The sequence below is a fragment of the Lottia gigantea genome, assembly GCF_000327385.1.
Source record: "Lottia gigantea unplaced genomic scaffold LOTGIsca_14, whole genome shotgun sequence".
Classification (NCBI taxonomy): Eukaryota; Metazoa; Mollusca; class Gastropoda; family Lottiidae; genus Lottia; species Lottia gigantea.
The window spans coordinates 3076229-3098818 of record NW_008707617.1 but is presented as its reverse complement, the minus strand read 5'-3'; the positions used below and the strand labels follow the sequence as shown (position 1 = coordinate 3098818).

At 32.4% G+C, this 22590-nt stretch overlaps 1 protein-coding gene across 1 annotated transcript; it reads left to right on the top strand.

The window, feature by feature from the left end:
* The first annotated feature begins 984 nt into the window (after positions 1-984).
* Positions 985-6412, top strand: LOTGIDRAFT_186179 (hypothetical protein). Its single transcript, XM_009049778.1, has 9 exons — positions 985-1389; positions 1890-2158; positions 2704-2841; positions 3039-3510; positions 3681-3820; positions 4184-4297; positions 4566-4827; positions 5017-5119; positions 5705-6412. Exons 2-9 carry the CDS (start codon positions 1922-1924, stop codon positions 5886-5888), a joined length of 1650 nt encoding a protein of 549 aa, XP_009048026.1. The 5' UTR covers positions 985-1389; positions 1890-1921; the 3' UTR covers positions 5889-6412.
* The last annotated feature ends 16178 nt before the right edge of the window (positions 6413-22590 follow it).

Genomic DNA, 22590 nt, shown 5'->3' with positions numbered 1-22590 from the left:
AAGAATTACGTAGGCTATCCTTACTAAAAGGAATGAAGAAAGTAAGCTTTGTCGTATGGTAGGTGGACTACACTCTGACTACAATGATTTCTGAATTGGATTTTGCCAATCATTTCAGAATGAACTGAAATATCAACTACAAAATGCTACTGAGAGTCTTACATTGTCTTTAGGTTGATAAAAATGTTACCACTGGAAAAGTTATTATATGTATTTGTAAACATGAGTTTACAGAGAAAATTTTTAGTTTGAAAAGTTTTCTGGGAGGGAAGTGTGTCTATTTCAAATGTAAAAACACTGAACCTTATATTTCTATGGACCTGAAGACATTATAAGACAAATAAAATACAATTGAAAATTTTATTTTGAATATTCATGAAATGAGAGAAAAAATTCAATTCAGAGCTCAATGTACTGTAGTCTGAGACAGAAAGTGAATAAAATCTTACATCATTAGGCCTAATAACAATTCATAGCCCATCCAACAATCTATTCAAAGAATTGCCATATAGCCTAAATCCCACGCCAAATGCGTTTTCAGTAAATGACAATTTGACTCAATCTGCACAAAGAACTGTGTAAAAGAAAAAGATTCTGAGTCAGTTTTTTTTACAAGTCTGTACTTGAACTCTTGAAGTGAAGTTGAACAAATCATACTCTTGAGATCAAGTCATTGCGTAAATATGTTGCTAATTGTCTTTTGTCTTACTAATGATGGTTAAGCACATCCTTCACATTCCTGGAAAACTTGCAATTTCATGCAATTTAATTTACCTACAGGTCAATAATTCTAATATTTGTCGAGTCTAGTAATATTATGCGCCATCTTGAAACAAATCAAACTTGACCTAGAGTTCATAAGGTCAGCAGAATTTATTGGCTGATTTTTCTATATCATCCAATCAGAATTTGATATTTTGAACCCGGAAGTTATTTAGAAAAATGTAAACAAAAAATCATTGTCACATGACTTTGAGAAGAATGGCTGCTAGTGTACTCTGAATTTTTTGTGTCAATTGAATTTTTATAATTAGTGATACAGTGTGTGAAATCAGTATGATGTGAAGTTGTGAATATCAGTCTGTTCTTGTAGATTCTTATGTCACACTAAAGAATACATGACACGCTAGGATATGAAATTTTCCATATATTGATACCTTTAACTGTGCTATGCTTTTGATTTCCCAAATGGCAATGTGAATGAAATACAAGACAGGATTCATAGTTTAAATCATAAACGATGATAGCTTACTATTTCTGAAGAGAAAGTATTTCAACGTGGATGATCAAAGCAAATTTTGACAATTCTTCGTCAACATAGAAACGTGAATGAGTAGTCAAATCTAGCCCTACCTGCTCCTTAATTTAAAAGGACATTCCTCTTTATCTGTAGGTCAAAAATTTATTTTTTGCTCAAATTAGTCAAAACTATACACTAAAATCTAGAGAAATGTGCCGTTAAACATATCTGAAGGTTTAAAGTAAAAAATCAAATCGTTAAGTTTTGAACGCCAAAAATATTTAAAACACTATGTAAGGTTTTTAAGTTCATTATGCATTTAGTTTTTAGAAAACTACTGTACAGATTTTAATAAAATACACGCCTTATTGTAGAGATACATGTCTCCTAGGTATACTAAAGGTCTCAACTAATAATATAAAGCCAAACACGAAAACTAGGCCAAACTTCTCAATTCACAATTAAGCCTTTTATAGCAAATACAGTTTGATCAAGAAGATATAGACAAATAGCTTACTTTAGAAATATTATATTTTATGTTTTGGATAATGAAAACTTTTTACAAAAAAGTGGAATAAACCTTTAAGATGTTAATTCCTTGCAACTGAACAATCAGTTATTTATTACCAGTGCATGTTTCTCTTTATAGTTTAAAACAAGCAATCCTCCAAGATCTTGAAAATGAATGCAGTAGTATGTTTTTGTCATTTTTGTGAGATCCATGGACCTAGAATTGTTTATTGTACTCAACCTTTCCGACCTCAAGAACCCAAGGGTTTATTGGAGTCAGAAGAAGGTGAGACTAAACGTGTAAAATCACCATCAGTAAGTTCTGTATGTTCTGATACAGTCAGTACTCAAACTGGTGCCGGTACAGGAACACCATCACTACCAAGTATGAAAAATGACATCTGTGAGGTAAATAACTTTATTTCTATTATGTTACAAGACTTAGCTACAAAATATGTCAGTGTTTATGTATGTCAACTAATGTTAAACTGTTTTAAACATATCTTACTTAAAGGTTAAACTGTTCACTTTGTGGAGATGAATCTGATAGCAAATTAGTTTTTGAGAAGATTATGCAATGTCAGGTTGAATTAGTTTCAATGGCTTTACTTCATTCTATTTTATAAAAGTTTGATTCATGCAACTTACATTATCAACAAGAAAAGAACATTTCTTTTGATATATGAACAGTTTTGGTGATATGCTATATATTTGTAGGGATGTTACTCTGTAAAGAAAGGTTTTGTAAGTTATGATGATGTGCTATCTATTTGTAGGGATGTTACTCTGTAAAGAAAGGGTTTGTAAGTTATGATGGTGTGTTATCTATTTGTAGGGATGTTACTCTGTAAAGAAAGGGTTTGTAAGTTATGATGATGTGTTATCTTTTTGTAGGGATGTTACTCTGTAAAGAAAGGTTTTGTAAGTTATGATGATGTGCTATCTATTTGTAGGGATGTTACTCTGTAAAGAAAGGTTTTGTAAGTTATGATGAAGGTGGTCAAGTGAGTTATGTTAGTACTCAACATCCTAATAATCCGCAAGTGTTCAGTAGAATACGACAAGCTTGTATTAGAAGTCTAAGTTGTGAGGTAAGTACTTTTTAATAATTTCTTTCTTTTATATTGGATTCTTTTGGAAAATGTAAATCATTTGACAAAGTCAAAGACAAATTTTTTTGATGAAGTTTCTTTTAAAAAAAGTTGTGGTAAAATGTATGTCATGTCTGCAGAGGAGATGCTTATTAAATTAAATGGTAATTCTTTAAAGATTCCAATTTAAATTTCAGGTTTGTCCTGGACGTGAGGGCCCAATATTTTTTGGAGATGATCAATATGGACATGTATTGAGTTATACATTTTATATAAAAGACAGTAAAGCTAGAGGGCTACGTAGATCTTATAGTATTATCGTTGTCATGATGGACAAAATATATTTATTGAATTCATGGCCATTTTTAGTTCCAAATTTACAAACTGTGGTAAACAATCTTCAGAAAAAAGCAGAAATTGTACATGAAAATGAAATAGGGAAGAAATCACAAGGTGACCGAATATTTACACATCATGGTAACCTTCTGCAGCGTGTAAATTGTAAACCAGCCAGATCATTGATAGAATTAACTAATGATAAAAATGTTTTTGTATTGTTACACTTGGCATTTGTATGGATATTAAAATCATGTGGTAATAGAATAACAGAATCTATACTAGAAGGACCCCCTACTGAAGATTCTATTATAGATATGGAGAAAATAGAAGGTTTGTTCTTAGTCTTTTATTTTTCTAAACATGAGGATGCATCACTGTCTAAACTATGAGAGATATCAAATATAAATGATTAAATGTGGATTTTGTGAACCCAAATATATTGCTTAAGATGGGGGCGATATTGGATTATGTTTTTATTAACATGATTTTGACCATTACAGAAACTGAAGAAGGGTTTATGAAAGTATTTAAAGTAGAAGATGAAACTAGTAGTGATAGTCTACAAGTTAATACTGAATCTGATGTAGATATAATAGACCCTACTTTACCATTAGTTACTAATATTAGACATCTTTATAAGGTAGATAAGTATTACTTATACATATTATATATAATGAAAATATAATGAATATAGCATTCAAATTATTCATATTTATTGTATTTACAATACATGATCTAAAAGAAATGAACAATTATTGTGCACATAGTTAGTGTCAAACTTATGTGATGAAAGTTTTTGTGTGAAGTACATTTTGTGATAAACATGATCTAAATATATGAATGTAAATGTTTATCTTTGTTAGTTTTTTGACTCTCTGCAAAATATTAATTGTGTTAACTGATTGTTGTTTGAAATCTTGACAGTGAAGAGGATTTGTCTCCCTTTGTAAGTTTTTTAGTATGCAGCGAATTTTAAAATACAAATATATTTTTTTTTGTTCAGATTTTAGGGATCCACAATTTTCATATTTTATGTCATCATGTAGTTATTGGTAATCAGATTATTGTTATGGGTTCTGTTAAACAATTAGTTGTGTCTATTCTTAATGCATTAAAGGTATGTTTGTTCCTTTTCAACAAGACTATACTCACCTTCATATATTTATCATTTATATACAACTTTTTTGTATGATCAGAATATCATTTCAGATTTTTTTAACTGCCAAATTTTAATATCAAAATGGATTAGATAGGGACAAGTATTATGCTCTGAAAATGAAAATGATATCATATTGATATATACAATGTATAGGTTTAATGCGTATATATATATTTTTCAAATTTCCTACATAGTACAAAAAGATCTATTGTTTTATATATTGTAGATTTTACTACCTAAAGGATGTTGTAGAGTGGAATATTATTCTGATAAATATCAGGAATCCTGGAAATGTAACTTTCTGGGATTAGAATCCAATGTGAAGCTTCCAATACATGTTATGGCATCAGAAAAGTTTGTAATGCTAGAAGTTGTATATGATGATAGTTTAAATGGCAGTCAGTTTGATTCTCTAGACTCTGATGTTGAAGATTATTTTAGATCTTATGATTTTAAAATGAGTAGTCCTGTTACACTTCAAGAAAGAGGTTAGAGAAACCTTTTTTATTGCAAGTATCATTTCCATATGAGGTCTTACACAAGGCTTATTCTTACTGGTAAAGACTGAACATGCTACAAAATGTCAGAATATTCTCATACCCAAATGATTAAAAGTATATATAATTCATATTTGTGTGATATTTAAAGTTACATTATTGAAATATTGCTATTTTCAGCACCTACAGTGTTAAATAAAATGGTAGCTGCTATACAGAATAAAAATCTGAGTGATAGTGTACTAGAACAATGTTTTATTTGTTTAAAGGAAGAATGGATGAAGTATGTTGAGAGTTAACATCCTTATTTACTGTAGCAATAGAATAATTCATATAGATTGTGTCCAACTCTCGTACTGAGCTGCGGTGAATAAGTCACTTGCTCGGTGAATAAGTCACTTGCTCGGTGAATAAGTCACTTGCTCATTGAATAAGTCACTTGCTCGGTGAATAAGTCACTTGCTCATTGAATAAGTCACTTGCTCGGTGAATAAGTCACTTGCTCGCAAACCTGGGTTCAATCCAGACATAGGTCGAGATAATACCTTTGTATTTTTATTTTTCAACCACTTTCCACCTGTCAGTGATGCAAGTAAGAGGGGCTGACATGGAAAAAGCTTCTTGTTGAATGGATAATTGACCAAGACCCTGTGTGCTACAGGCTGTGCATGTTAAAAACCCCTCAACAGTTGGAAATCGAAAAAAGAGCAGACTAATGCCATTGTCCTGGCAAAATTTCCCTCATTTCATCCTGCATGGTTTTGCCTGTCTTCATTAGCCCTCATGGTGCAGAAAAGTATGACGTAAAACTCCATTCATTTCATTTTCATTTTTTTGTAACAAGAGAAAAATGTTTATGTAATTTCAGCAAAGTGAAAGTAGTATTCAAGTTTACCAAAGCTGGAGGTAATAGATCTAAAGAAGATACAGAGAAATTATTACAAGTTATGGGTGCTAAAGGGGAAGAACAGTTATTAAAATTCTGGATGACAGGACTAAGTGCTCAATATAGAAATCATATCTTATCATCCCATGTACAGGCTAAATCTTAAATTGTAAACACTTTAGCCCATCAACCTGAATAATCCCTGACATACAACTGAACATCCCTGTTTGAAATCCCTTGTTAAGTACCATGAATTTCCCTATAGTGTAAATGATGCTTTGACACTGACAAATTAAATGTATTATGAAGTTCATATACTGTAGGGCGTGATATTAAAAATGGAGACAGTAAGACAAAGGAATTGCAGAATATATATTCTTTTAATTAGGTATCTCTATGGGCACAAATATGAGACACATAAATGTAGGTATTCTTCCGAAATAAAATTATGTTTACATTAGTATACAATTGCAAAAGAAGAACGACATGTCATTTTTCTAATCTTACTGTGCAGCTGTAAATTTTGTTATTCTCACATTGCTTTATTTTGTTACTTAAATTGTTAAAAAAAGTAAAACAGAGTGACTCTTATCAGGGAGGTTCTTTTCTCTCCTTCTTTTAATTAGATGATCAAAAATTATTTACCAAGAAAAAGTTGCATTAAAGTAATTGTAAAGAGATTTTCTGAACATATTAAGTGTATCTACACTGATAGCAGCGATTTGCACCATTCAAATTTTCTGTCAGATGTCTATGGTTCATGCAGTTCACTTATACAGAAACCACAGGAATTAGGTGTAGGATAAAACAGGCAGAGGGTTTGTATGATATTTAAAATCCTGCATCCTGAATGGCTCGCCGTGAGGAATTTTCCAAGGGAAAATGTTTATCTGACTAATAAAACGAGAAGGACTCATTTTGCTGAGTACTTTTGATTGAAAAAAAAAAATTATAATAAAATAAGGGGTGCTACTCATGCCCTCAAAAGTTCATCAACCATTGAGCTAGACTTACCATTTGTAAGACTAGGAAAATTTGTAATCCACCTATTATTACGATGAAAGAAAGTCAGTTCTTACTTCGATAGACTGTCGTTCTTCGTTGTTATTATTAAACGTCTTCCCAGGTTATACCACCGATATTCAAAGATATTTAAATCATGAAAACATGTGGTAGTACCTTGTTGATCAAGTCCGAAATGCTCCTACGCTAGACCAAAAACAGACTTGTCAGGTTTTGGTATGGATGGTAGAAGTGATGTACTAACCGGGGAGTTATATTTGTCCCTGATAACTTGAAATATCTCGGATTTGTAGTGGATGATTCAAGAATTATGCAATATTTTCTAAACCTGTCCTTTTTATCTAAATTATAAACCGAAGACAAAAGAACTAATTTGTTGGTTTTTTGTTTGGAAAAGAGATAAATAATAATAAAATAAGGGGCGCAACTCATGGTTTCAATACTCGGTCAGTCCATCAACCAGTGAGCTAGACTTACTATTTGGTTTATTGCCATATCTCCCCTACTTCTAAGCTATAATGATACTTTCCATCGAAGCCTTCCCCGATATGTGCAGACCATATTTCGCCACTTCCTCATTTATCCCTATACCTCTCGCTCGGATTACCTTACTCCCAATTCGGACCTGTACCTTTTTCCGTTGCTGTAACAAATGGACAATATGAGAGTAATGCATATACAGAAAAACAAATGCACCAAGGTGAAAAATAATTTAGAATTAAAAACTTCACTTTTCACCTATAGGTGATAATTATTTTCAATAAAGTGAATATTAGGTGATAATTACTGTAATTTTTAACTAAGAACTAAAATTGAAAATTAGGTGATAGTTCGTGTAATTTAAATTAAAAACTTTAATTTCCACTTTGGTGATTCAACGAATCTTGTAAAAAACGGCGAAAAGTAATCAGAATCCCTGTAAAATCAGGAAAATTGGAAAAGTAATTATTTAAAAATGCTTAATCTTAATATTAATAGTTAATCTTAATATTAAGCGTTTTTCAATAGTTAATTGCATATTTAGGGATAATTACGAAGTTTTGTGGATATATCGAATTATATAAAGACACTATACGACAAAAAACTCAACTGTGAACTTTATCAGAATTTATCAGAACTCAATTATCATGCACATTTGTTACTTAATTTTTATACGCCCACATCTCTCTATGTGGACGTATATTGTCGGCCCCCCTGTCCGTCCGTCAACATTTGCTTGTAAACGCAAAGATTCAGGCCTCTTACGTCAGTTTTAGGGAGTTATCGCCCTTTAATTCTATACAGTAAGTGCTTCTATCAACATCGATTGCTCGTAAACACTCTAAAAACTAGTGTGTTTGAAGGAATCAAATGAAATTCGGTATGTGCATACATATTCATGAAACAAAGGTCCGTCGGTCCGTCAACATTTGCTTGTAAACGCTCTAAAAACTAGATTTTTCGATGGAATCAAATGAAATATTCTTAAAACAAAGATCAAGTTCAAATTTGAGCTATTTTCGACCGTTAGAAGCAGAGTTATTGCCCTTGCCCCAAAAATTTTGAATATGCTATTACTCTCTTAGTTTTCAACCGATTTTGATGAAACTTAAAATGGATGTTTCGTTTTTACCATCCGCATGCCGTGGTGGGCATATATTGCTGTGGTCCACTAGTTTTCTGTCTGGTTATTCAAACATTTTCCCGTAATAATTTGTTTGAAGGGATCAAATTGATAGAGAAGTAAACCCTTAAATTCATGTTATAAATGATTCAGGGTGTGCAGGTTTCAGATCCGCCGACATTTCTGAAAAGAGTTGACAACTTGTGTTTTTGGGAGACACTGAATGGCCTTATACGTAAAATTCCATTTTGTGTGAAATAGACCTAGTGGCGGCTATACAATTCACGAATCTGCTGTGGGTGTAGGTTTATTGTTATCATAACTTGTAATCTTGTAAGTAAGAAAAATCTTAATCAATTGAAAATAATCAATAACTGATGGAGTTATGGTTTTTATTTAGAAATATGTAATATAATTTACTATTAGCTACTCAAGTATAGTTAGAGAAGCTTTCTATTTTAAATTTTCATTTAAAATCCAATCAATGTATGTTGCCCTAGGCACATAGAATTTCTTTTATAAGCTTTTGTTAAGAAAACAACCTTCAAACCTCTTAAACACTTCATTTTCTATACTTTCTCACATATTAAAGAGAGTTACTGGAATTCTCATAGAGAATTGGGTTTTTATATTACTTAAAGACAATTCCTGTTTACCTGTAGGCCTATGTCGGATTTTATACCTTTTTATCAGAATCGCAATGTGAAAATAATGGATTGTCTGAAACTCGACTCGAACATCATTATTTTCAACATCATATATAAATTATCTCTAAAGTGATTTTATTGCGCGAATATTCATATATATTTTCATAACACTGGCGATTGAATTTTCCGGTAATGAAAGTTTTTATTCTATTTATTGTAGAATTTGTAGAGGTATTATCACAGGAAATGATGGACATCCGAATTAAACAGTGTCTTCCAATTTGCACAATACCTCGAATAGTATTACGATGTGGAAATTCCCTCCCTGTATAAGAATTCGCGTCGAATTTGTCTTTAGTGTGATTCAGTAGCTCCTGGAATTAACATTGTTTACAGACATCTATATAGGCATGAGATGATACTCCCTAATAATAAAAACTGATTCTTTCCAATTATAGGACAAGTACATGTATTTCAAACTACAGTTTACTCTGTGATATCCGGCATCTAATATTCCGATATTTCAAATTACATGCACACAGTTTTAATAACCCGCCCATTATTTAGTAAAACCACCAGAACACGCTTCAGGACCATCTCTGTATTCTCAAGCAAAGCATTAGAATTAATTTACTAAGAATCTGAGATTCAAGAATTGTTTTCCGTATATTTATAGAGCTTCTTTCTGTTGAGTGATACAATACAGTGACCTTTACCTTAGAATAAGTTCAGAATATTCAAATTATATATTGCTTAGAATAATTGGTGTTTGACAACAATTTAGTTTCTTGAAACTGATATTTTATATAAGGACCACGCAGAAAACAGGTTTTTAACGTGTTGACAAGATGGCACCAATTCCCGCAATAATTTATTTAAAGTCTTACCACAATATTACTGATGTAATCAAGTCTACGTTCTATGACAGAATTATTGACAAATGTGTCTAAATGTTCTCGCCTTGTCAATAAAAGTTCCTCCGATCATGTTACGAACGGAAAATGGCTTTCAATATGTCATTACATTGATTTTTTTTAAAAGTTGACATGTTTGATACCTCAAGATATGCTATGACCTATGATAAAACTCATTCTTGTATCTTGCTCAGAAAGACAATAATTCAAATAAGGTTTTATTCTGTGTACAAACAATAGGCCAATCTTAAATGACAACCTAAATAAGTAATTTGACCTTATATGATGCATGGAATGTCTTCGCATATAACACTGTCCATAGGTTTCAAAGTACTGTAAACACCTTGTCAACTTCAGAACCATATTTTTCTCGATGCTACAAATAAAGAGTCGCCTAATTGCACAGATTAAGGCTGATAATTCATTTAATGAAAATCCTATATCAATACCTGATTTGTGGTAACTTTAGGTTGCCCTCGTTTTTTGAGCCAGGATATCTTGATAAAGTCTAATATATCATCAATATTTATTCTTAATCTAGCCTACCGTTTGTTTATCACTGCGTGGAGAAATTGTTCAATTGAGTGTAGTGGGGGTAAAAGATCACGTCTACAATTATTCATTTAATTAGCCAATTTAACTAAATTACCTTAATCGGATTTCGTTGAGGTGATGAATTTACAGCAAACTAGACACACAGAGTCCTGAACATATTACATATGGTGTTAATAGAATTAAAACGTAATGTTAAAAGCTTTTAAAATAACAAAAATCACAGGTTGTCACCAAAAACCCTTTGAAATCAACTCTTAAACATATTAAATGAACACTAATAGGGTTAACAGATTTTTTAAACAATGCGATCAAAATGTTAACATGTTTTATTATAGGTACTTAACCTCTTCAACGGATTGACTTAAAATAGAAAGAGAGAAGAGATCAGACAGGACCAAGTAGGTTTAATGAATAGATATAATGGTTATATGATTAGTCTTAAAACCTGTCATTCTCTTACTATCATTAACAGTCTTCTAATTAACTCAGTAAAGCTTTTAGCACTACCTTCTATTAGTGCGGGGTGACAACAGGTTAAAGCCTTGTTAACATTAGCTGACCATCTCTAAAGCTACCTTCACACCTTCAGCAATCATATCGTTCTGTTTAGTTCTTAAAGTACATTTAAACTTCAAGCTTTGAACATTGTGAAGGTGAATCGTAGACGTAAAGAGACATAGTTCGTTTTATTATGTTATTGTGCCAATCGAAATCTGCTCATTGGAAACGGATGAATTGTGATCGTACAGAAGATACCCAAATTTGCTGTAGAACTTCTTCTAGTAACTTGTGAATTGTAATAGACAATACCAGTTTCAGAAATTACACATAGAACACTACCGAACGGGAACCATCCGCAATAACTGATATAAACTGAATTGCTTTTTGACGGGTCAATATAAAACAAATCAAGAAACCGAAAGCGTATAGTTGAACATACTTACGAGTTTTAATTTGAAAAAGAACGAGGGTTTCCAGACTTGAGATGTAAATGAAAACTCATTATTATCGAAAAAGCAAGAACATTACATTGAATTGTTTTAATCAAAATCTGGAAGTGCTCCTTGTGGTGGAAACAATACACATTTAATCAACCAAATTCTACTAAGAGGTGAATTTGAAATCAAGGTTTGTAGACTGTTAAATTGTCATGTTTTAAGAATTTCTCATCAAGCAATTGAAAGTAAACTTACATGGACGAAAACGAAACAATAATAAGACTCAAGAATAAATTGTATGGTTAAAATTGTTTGCACAAATTGCTTGGTTTGAATGAGCCTTAAATTCTCATCAGTTTGTATTGATGCCTTCAGACTAGTTGATTTAATATAGAAGCAATCAGAGGAGAATCCATGGTTTGACTTGTATCATAAACTGTCTCCTTTCTCTCGTCGTCATACCATAGTTCCTAACGTCTTCTCACCGATCGAACATTTTCCAATTCCTATACAGTAGCAGTTGTGTTTGAATGAGGCAGGTTTTTAGTTAGAAAGAAAACTATTGGTTAGAGGCAAAACTCGCCATAAACTGATCATGGATATATATTGATGTTGACATTCTGTTGGAATTTACACACGGACTTTTATTCCTAACGTCTTGAGAGAAGAAGTTTGACAGTCAACTGGAAGGAATCGTATCTTCGGGCATTACGTCAGTCAAACGGTAAGAATCAACATGTCTATTTTTCTCTATTATACTTGCAAAATTTCATAAACACAGATTAGATTATTATTTCGACAAAGCATTTGTAAGAGTTAAAGTGTTCACCTTTCACGTCATATACCAATCTGTCTCCAAGATCCTTCACTATACGTCACATTGTTGAGGTCTCGATTTTAATTGATGAAACAGCATTTCAATAAGGTTATCGCTTCGTTCGGGTGTTGGATGGAAAAGTCATACGCATAAAACTTTACATGGCGAAAGTGTACGCCCAAGAGCAATGTAAAGATACGATTTGCTTAACTTGTTTGTTAAGGTTTATGGTAAGTGAATTTGAAATAATATACATCATGTATATCATGTATTTCCGGAATTATTAGATGTGTTTTGATGTGTTTCTATCGGAGGATTTCAAATCGAAAGTCTCTGATTGCGGACTAAAGAACACAGTAGTTCTTAGTGATATTTTCCCTCTTAAAGCAATGTGTTATTAATAAATACATTAATACTATATTGTACTTTAATCAACAACACATAATATGTAATTTCACCACGAAATGAAGAGACTTTTGACCTTTAATATCAGTGCATGTTGTAATTCAATCACGATAGATTCACTGAAAACAAATCTCTTCAATTTTGATTGATGACATATTCAAAATTAGTAGAATAATTGTGTTAAAACGTCTGTACCTGTAATAGATATGGATAGTCTACTACCAATTGGGTTTATAATATGCTTCAATAATACCAATAGAATGATGGTATTTCTAGCCTAAAGATATCATTAATGTTCCAGACGTGCTTTTATTATTCTTCTTAATTATCTTGTCATTAGTTTTTCTATGTTCAATATGGCATATGTCTCACATGATCATACATGTTAATAAAACTTTTGTGAATCCTTCACAGGAAATTATCAATTTGAATCACTTAAATTTGAATGGGAAAATGTGATATCATGTTCAATATATCCAATGCTGGAATTCAATGGAATTTAAAGCCCAAAGGAAGAATACAAGATACAAAAACATTCTTCTTTTTAACATTTTTTTTAAACGTTAATAAGTTATTTCGAGAGAAGTACAGTGGATATCAGTATCACATAACAAACAATACCTGAAGACATGTTGATTAAGTAACTATAGAAGTTTATCGGTTGCTATTGTATCGAGAAATCAGCTATTAATAATTAACAAATTACGTCAAAGCAATTGAAGTACAATGTAGATAATTCCAAATGCAATTGACAATTACCAGTACTTACTGTGCGAATGAAAATTCAATTATGTTGTCAATACTGCAAAGTTAATGTCTTTGATTTGTTAAAATTTACAAACGCATAAGCTTCCTTCGATAAAAAAAAATTCCTGCGTGATACAATTCCTGTGGTATAGGTGAGTGAAGAAAGAATGATGATACACAGTAACTTACACTCTAAGAATTGTCTGAAAGTGGATATCAAAGAACCAAATTTTTGTTTTCAAGTGCCGTATTTAAGAAAATGGTACAGACAATCGCGGAATAGTATCTTTTGAAACATTTAACAAACGAATGTTTCCACTGGTTGGTATAAATACCAACAATTCCTCAACAGTCGGCACTTACATTGTACATGTACGTCGTCTTTTAGAAATCCCCTGAGCAAAAGCTTGCAAAATAATACCCTACTCTAAATGTAAAATAACAACTCCCAACGCCTTATAAATGTAAAATTACATCTTCTATGTTCCCTATTCGATCGGTGCTGTAGACTTGTAATTCCAGCACGTTTCCAATGTTAGACTTTATATTTAATTTCCGATGGACAGTAGAAATAATATCCTGGTCTAGTGTTTCTATCTTAAGGATTAAATGATACTAGACACTAAGATTATCATGATAAATTAGATTTTTAATGAGATATTTTCCTTTCTCGTGTTTCTGGACAGTGTATACTGAATACACTAATGTATCCATAAATGTCATAAGAAATATACGTAGGTGAAAGAAAGAAGCTTCTGTTTTCCAGAAGTATTTAAAGGAAGGAAACACAAATTGCATTCCAAACGGTTTACCGAGAAAGTTCCACTAGCGCTCTGCAACATATTCAGCTTTACTCAAACGAGAATTGTCAATTGATTCTTGCACAAGAAGTAGCTTTTCTTACTCTAAAACTGAAATTAGTGCTAAAGATTATACGTTACCCAAATGAAGATAAAAGTATATACCTAGAAAGGGTAGACTAGAAGAAAGAGGAAGATGCGATTGGCTAACAAATAATTTAGCATTCCTTTCGATAATGTGGACTTTCTTCTATTCAAAAAGACATGAGTTACTGCGGTAGGTTTGAAACGTTTTAAAATAGATGCGAAGTCACCTCACCTTTATACCAGAAGCTCATATGTCATAAAACCTATTTCGGTAAAACAAAGAGATATAATCAGTGTGGTGAAATAATTTTTATTTTCCACATTTTCTATCTATACCACTCCAGATAATATCTAGTTAAGGTGAAAAATGTGAGCTGGTTTGATTCATGTATCTGGTGTAGGGGTAAATTGAATAAAACACAAGAATCAATTTCAATACGAGTTTCTGGTTGTCAGAAATATTCCGTGAAACTCCCCAGACATTGTATAATTACTGGTTTATATTCCTACTGTCTGTAGTCGCATCCTGTATAATCTTTCTACTAACATGTTTTTACTTTTGTTAAGTTATGGTATTTCGATGCTGCTCAAAATGTTTTTGATATTGATATTTGCCATAGATTATATGGAAGTTCAGAAAGTACAGCAGCAGGAAATCAGAGTAGAAATAGCAGAAGCAATTGAAATAACGTCTTGTAATTACTTTGGTCCACTTCGGAATTTATCTTTTGAATTAACGTTTAAATTTTTCGACAGTTACAATTGAACTTAATACAAGAAATACAACTAATTTCACTATACTAAGGTTTGAAAACACCAGCTTACGAATCCCTGTACCTTCACTATATAACATGTTGTGGTTTAAACGTATTAACCCTGTATTGTCGATCGCTTGGTAAAAACGCTTTGCGTGTTGCTCATAGATTAAAGGCACTCTAGCACCACATTACTTATAATGTAACATAGCTGTTTAAATAATAATTACCACATTGAAGTATACTGGGTACGTGGATATTCCATTAGAACATCACTTAACTGACTGAATGCTGAACATTTTCCACATATAGAACCTCGTGTAGTATACAGTACATGGTATCGGCGATATTCTATTTGTTCCTGTTTTCACTTTTTTGAAAATATGCTAATTTTATCTTAAACAAATTCTCGTTATGCTTTAGTCCAATTTATTTTTCCTGCTTTCATTCTACAAGTAGGACACAGAGCATCACAACGTATATCTTTTTTCATGTTATTCAATTACTCACTCTATTCGTATACTCGCTGTTAATAAGAATGATACATGACACTGTCACTGTCAATGACATCTCTATGTCAGTACCAATAAGATGTTTATAATAATAAAATCTGAGAAAAGAAAGACTATGTGGAGGTACTTCCATTCCTAAATCTTAATTATTCTTTTAATTTCAATAATTTACAGTTATCAATCTTTTCTATCAACTGAGCAAATATCATTATCAATGATTGTCATTAATTAAACCCTTTCTTGTTTGCTTTAAGAATAATCCAAAATCCATTACACAAGTTAATATCCAGTTGAAATTGAACATACGACCATTCATTTGCACCCACAAGTGATGTATCCTGCCAAATGATCTAGATAGATAATAAAATATATAATATAATATTCTGTTAATGTTTAAATCTAGAATGAAATAAAATATGTGATTAAATCAAATTATTCTTCTTTAATATCCTAAGATAACATATATACAGGGGAGGATATACCACTAGGATGAAAATTGAAAAGGGGGGTGGGGGACGGGGAGGGCAATTACTACGGTAGCAACTTAGAAAGGGATGAAACCACTGTAAGTCGTTGAAAGTACACGGATATCGACTTTGTTTAGACTCGTTAGCCTTTTCATAAGATCGTAATGTTAATTTGACCTGGCGGCTTCGATTTCCATTTTTTGATTACATAAGCAAAGTCATCTCGTTCTGTAACTATTTACAAATATATCAACATAACCATAATAATCTATAGTTTTACAATGTAACTGTTACAAATCTATAAATATACAATTAACGTGTTTTATGTAAACAATAATTTAATCCACTAAGAGCTGCAATTAACTTTTCATGTTAGCTTTTTAGAAGCATTACATTAAAAACATTTTATTTTATTGAAATGTCAAAAGATTACTGAGTAGAAACTAATCATGATATAGAATAAGTCGACATCAGCAATTATGTCGATTCTTGATAGGCTATGTTTGTTATTATTGATATTCGAGAGACAATCAGAATTAAATAGCGCCACGGAGAAGTATTATTTACTGAATTGAAGTCGCTCTACAAATGCATTATATTATATTATTATTAAATATCACCTTTTACGTTAAGTTTGAATCAATTGCAGTTGTTAACTTGATACCTTGCAAAACAGTGAATTTCATATGATCGAATTAAGAACCGACAAAGAAATAAATGGTTTTTTTCTTTTGCCTTAGCTGATCATGAAATTGTGGTACCATAAAACCCCTCTTATTTAACACTTGAAGTTATACAATTGTTCTCTTCCATGTTTCATTACCTTCTTTCAGATCATGTCTATAATTAACTCAGGTCTATCACATTTCTAGCAGATGATTTAAAATAATAAAAATAATTTTTAATTGAAACCCGTATGTATTGTTCAGTTGATGTAGATAATTGTGAATAATGCAGGTTTCAATCAACCCCTAGACACTTTCTTATTACGACAAGTTTTTATTCTTGAAAACAATATTATTTATTTATATCCTGAAAAGAAAACCCTCGAGTCGAAATTTTAACCTAGAGAACTCGAAAGTAAGTATAAAAGATGCACAATACACTTACTTTCATCAAAAACAATGTATTTGAAAAACATATCACAAAATAAGATATTTAATATGTCATGGTATAGGTGTTCCATACTCTGACGTACGTGTGCTTTTTTATCGAATGACTGTCTGAGTAATCAGCCACAAATGGCAACGATTATTTCTATACGACAATCTTGTTCCGACCATCGGATTACATGACGATACGTTCCGTGGAAATCATGCAACTCTTGATATTACAAGACTTCAAACCAATAATTTGTCCCCAATTAAGACGGGAAAATTAAAGAAATGTTTCCAACATCATTGGTAGTGTCAAATTGTTGCACGTCTGCTTCTGACGTCTGACAAGAAAATTGCAAAACACGACGAAATTTCTTTCTTTTTCAAATTATACGTTGAATGAAGACTAATTAGTTGACAAGACAATTGATTATGTAAAAGATAACAGTATAATAGATTATCTTTTATTTTCTTTTCATTACATTGTTTATGTTTCAATTTCTTATTTTCAATCGAATTATTTCATCTCAAAACATCAGTATATCTGATTGTGTTTCTTCAGGTCAATCAATAAACCTACGTCAAGTAACAAGACTTATTGCTAGGTATGCCGGTCCTGGAAAAAACCCTTTATAATTGTTTTTCTTTCTGGGAGATATGAATACTTTCATAAATTGCTTCATTTTACTTCGGCTTAAAACTGAAAATGGACATACGAAATAATTTGTTGTATATGCGTTGATTAGCTAATGGTGTCCAAGTGTTACTCCAATCAGACCAGAGATCTTTAAACGATATAATTAAGAGCGAAATATGTGTAGACCTATGAGACAACTAGGACACTATAATTTGTAATCAATAGTCCAAAACAGCTGCTAACTTATGACCAGCTTTGACAATACACACGTATGAATAACCCTTTTTTTGTTATATTTCTGATTGGCAGCAAAAAGAGCCAAACTGGATTTCTAATTGATACAAACGCACTGCTAGAGAGGTTTGCTAAACTACCGCGAATGATTTACATTAGGTCAAATAATTGTAGACAGTTCTACTAAGAGTTAAAGTTCATTCCAAAGAAAATTACTTAGCTTACTCCTTACAAGTTTCCATTTTTTTTATTTATGAACTAAACGTGAATAGAGATTGGCGACACGTATCTCACATCCTTTAAAGTAAACCTGCTTTTAGTTAAATAAATGAGTCTAATAAATTTTAATGGTGAGAAGGAAAGGAAATTGTAATGAAATAAAACTCTCTCGGGATAAATAACATTCAGTAAGAGTTTTATATTGCCCTCATTAAAACGCACATTTTTATATTTTGTCGCCTTTTAATTTTCTCTCTTGCTGATTCAATTCCCCTTCTCTTTAAATGGATATTTTCAAATGAAGCATCATGTCTTTGGTCGAATTTAAGAATTGACCATTATACTAGATTTTGCATGACTTGTAGGAGTGAAGGTTTTTATAAACGAATTTTTCAGGAAATTTGTTTGAATGACCTGGTACATGCAGATTCGATTATAATGATAAAACATGCTGACTAGATATTGAGTTGCTGACTAGGTATTGAGTGGCATGCTGACTAGATATTGAATAACATGCTGACTAGGTATTGAGTGGCATGCTGACTAGATATTGAATAACATGCCTGACTAGATATTGAGTGGCATGCTGACTAGATATTGAGTAACATGCTGACTAGATACTGAATAACATGCTGACTAGATATTGAGTGGCATGCTGACTAGATATTGAGTAACATGCTGACTAGATATTGAGTAACATGCTGACTAGATATTGAGTGGCATGCTGACTAGATATTGAGTGGCATGCTGAGTAGATATTGAATAACATGCTGACTAGATATCGAGTGGCATGCTTATTAGATGTTGAGTGGCATGCTGACTAGATATTGAGTGGCATGCTTACTAGATATTGAGTGGCATGCTGAGTAGATATTGAATAACAGGCTGACTAGATATTGAGTGGCATGCTGACTAGTTATTGAGTGACATGCTGACTAGATACTGAATAACATGCTGACTAGATATTGAGTGGCATGCTGACTAGATATTGAGTGGCATGCTGACTAGATATTGAGTGGCATGCTGACTAGATATTGAGTGACATGCTGACTAGATATTGAAAAACATGCTGACTAGATACTTAGTAACATGCCTACTACATATTGAAAGGCATGCTTACTAGATATTGAATAACATGCTGACTAGATATTGAATAACATGCTGACTAGATATTGAGTGGCATGCTGACTAGATATTGAGTGGCATGCTGACTAGATATTGAGTGACATGCTGACTAGATATTGAATAACATGCTGACTAGATACTTAGTAACATGCCTACTACATATTGAAAGGCATGCTTACTAGATATTGAGTGGCATGCTGACTAGATATTGAATGCCATGCTGACTAGAAATTGAGAGACATGCAGACTAGATATTGAGTAACATGCTGACTAGATATTGAGTGGCATGCTGACTAGATATTGAGTAACATGCTGACTAGATATTGAATAACATGCTGACTAGATATTGAGTAACATGCTGACTAGATATTGAGTGACATGCTGACTAGATATTGAGTAACATGCTGACTAGATATTGAGTGGCATGCTGACTAGATATTGAGTAACATGCTGACTAGATATTGAGTAACGTGCTGACTAGATATTGAATAACATGCTGACTAGATATTGAGTAACATGCTGACTAGATATTGAAAGACATGCTGACTAGATATTGAGTGGCATGCTGAGTAGATATTGAATGCCATGCAGTCTAGATATTGAGTGACATGCAGCCTAGATATTGAGTAACATGCTGACTAGATATTGAGTGGCATGCTGACTAGATATTGAATAACATGCTGACTAGATACTGAGTAACATTCTGACTGCATATTGAGTGACATGCTGACTAGATATTGAATGCCATGCTGACTAGATATCGAGTGGCATGTTGACTAGATATCGAATAACATGACCAGATATGGAGTAGCATGCTGACTAGGTATTGAGTGACATGCTGGCTAGATATAGAGTAACATGCTGACTAGATATGGATATTGTGTGTCATGCTGACTGGCCATTGGGTGGTTTACCGACCAATTATTGAAAAGACTACAAGATGTACAGTATGATAGATTGCCTTAAGGTGTAAAATATAGCGGAATCCTTGACTAAACATCATAAAACACGCTATTACCGCATTATAAACCTTGATTATTGCTTCGTTTACAAATTATCCTTTCTTCTCGTGAATGTCACAAAAGACAAATTGGAAATCTATAATATCAATCAAGCAAGTCACATTTACAACTAATGGAACAAAAAAATACCTGATACCAAACAAATGAGTAGGTCTAATTTTAATCTAACAGAACATGAAATCCAACTATAATATATACGGACTGGATCACCCAACCATTTATCAGGCATTGTCAGTTATTTCAACCAATGGAACCCTATAATAAACATCTTTTCTACAAGAAACGCAGCTTATTTCGGCAAATTCTCATACATAACCTGATCAATATTTCCTATAATTGAGTACAACCGTTCCCAATACTTGTTCATTTGTAACACTACGTTCCCGTATACCACCACCGAATCGATGTATCATTAATTTCAAATCGGAAAGCTTTGAAACTTTACTCGAACGGTTATAAGAAGCTGACTGAATCTGAGACCATATCACGTATTTGTAGAATTCTTTAAGGTTCCTGCCAAATAAAATGTGGAATGGAATTCAAGAAATAGCGTAAAGAGTTATAGAGAACTGTTAGTAGTTATCTTTTATATATCTAGAAACATGTATTGATTATTACAGCTCTTCAACTCTTTTCCTAATAGACGAGGTTAATAACCCTATTAAGTATTCCCTCCCTTTCTCTCGTCTGCAAACATCGATTTGTCATCTTGCTAAGGACCACGTCTCATAACTATTCAATTCTTGCAAGATTTCACTGAACATTCACCATGACCATACATTTTTTTCCAATAGACTCTAGTTTGAAGCGTATATATAATTTGATATCCGTGTATTATGATCCTTTCAGTGAGTCACTGGAGATCACACCGTCAGTAGCAAGAGAAAGAGGGGATCAGCGTTAATTTAGATCCGAAAAGAGACGAAAACATTTTTTAATCTGTTTTTGGGACCAAGAAAGATTTCTAGATTGTTTTAACAAATTATCTCATCAGAACGAAGGATACTGATTCAGAGTGAATGACATTTCCTGGACGTAGATCTTGAAATAAGCTTCTTCTGGATTATGTGAAACACCTTAAAAAATATGCTTTTCCGAGAATGTCCCCTTTTTGGGCTTCTTTGATCAAAGGTACCAATCAGTAAATGCAGTGATACAGAAAAATGATTTTTTAAAGTTAATTTCAGCACGTTAGTCGCCATTTAATCACACTACACATCTAAATCACTATACGGAAAATAAGTAAAGATGAAAAAAGAATCAGATTAAGTCCAAACATAGAAATAGACTTTGGTTACATTTCTGTAGGAGTAAGATTTTAATCTTTGCGAATTAACCAAAATACAAATAGAACAAACATAATTTCCAATAATCATCTCCTAATTTCAAAGATGAAAACTTTTTTTTACGATAATTCTTCTTTTATTGCTGATGTAAATCAATTTCATGCTTCAAAGAAGTCTACAAACAAGAGAGCCGTTGGTTATTGAACATTTCTGTTAATATTTCACTGTTTTGCCTTCTACGTCAAAGAGTAAGTTCCAACCATTCTGGGCACACCCACAATGTATGTGACGACGTATTGAAAATAATGTTGCATCCGATATGTTTAAGGTTTCTAAGAAAAGTTGTCAACAGTATTTATTCTAAAGAACATTAAATCAAGTATTGTAAGTTTAATTGTGAGATAAGTATTGATTAATGATGAATATGGAAGATTCTGAACACAGATTATATCCACCCAGCCATTTCCGTACCTTATCTAAAAGAGAAATACATTAAGATAATTACACATGCGTTCTAAAATAACGAATCAAGCTCCTGTTTGAGACGAGCAACTGAACACAAATTACAAAATATTTTTTTCGATCATTATTTCTAAATGATACAAATTCCACCGCTGTTGATATCTTACAATCTTGGGTGTCCCTCGAGGGTAAGCATGCACTGCTTCCAATATGACATACGAAATACACATTATTGAAGTCAAGCTCTGAAATGTCACAATAATCATTGTAAATTGTTACAATCTACGATTCAAGACCTGCTTGACTGAGTGACAACGACAGGGGGGCAATAAACAGACACATTTGAACGTCTGGCAGGAAACAAGAGGATTAGGCTCGCCGTAATATGAGCATCAGATAGGAAAGGAGAGCATATTAAAGGAAATACTTGTATGTAATTACTGGTGACTTGCGATTTCCCCTGATACATACATCTGTACTTTTGGTCAGCAGGGTTAATGTTACAATTAGTTTGGT

Bases quoted from the DNA above. Each gene is read 5' to 3' on its own strand.
- LOTGIDRAFT_186179 (XM_009049778.1), top strand. From the start codon at position 1,922: ATGAATGCAGTAGTATGTTTTTGTCATTTTTGTGAGATCCATGGACCT. The intron at 2,842-3,038 runs GTAAGTACTTTT...TTTAAATTTCAG, and splicing joins TTAGAAGTCTAAGTTGTGAG to GTTTGTCCTGGACGTGAGGG. The intron at 3,821-4,183 runs GTAGATAAGTAT...TTTTTTGTTCAG, and splicing joins ATATTAGACATCTTTATAAG to ATTTTAGGGATCCACAATTT.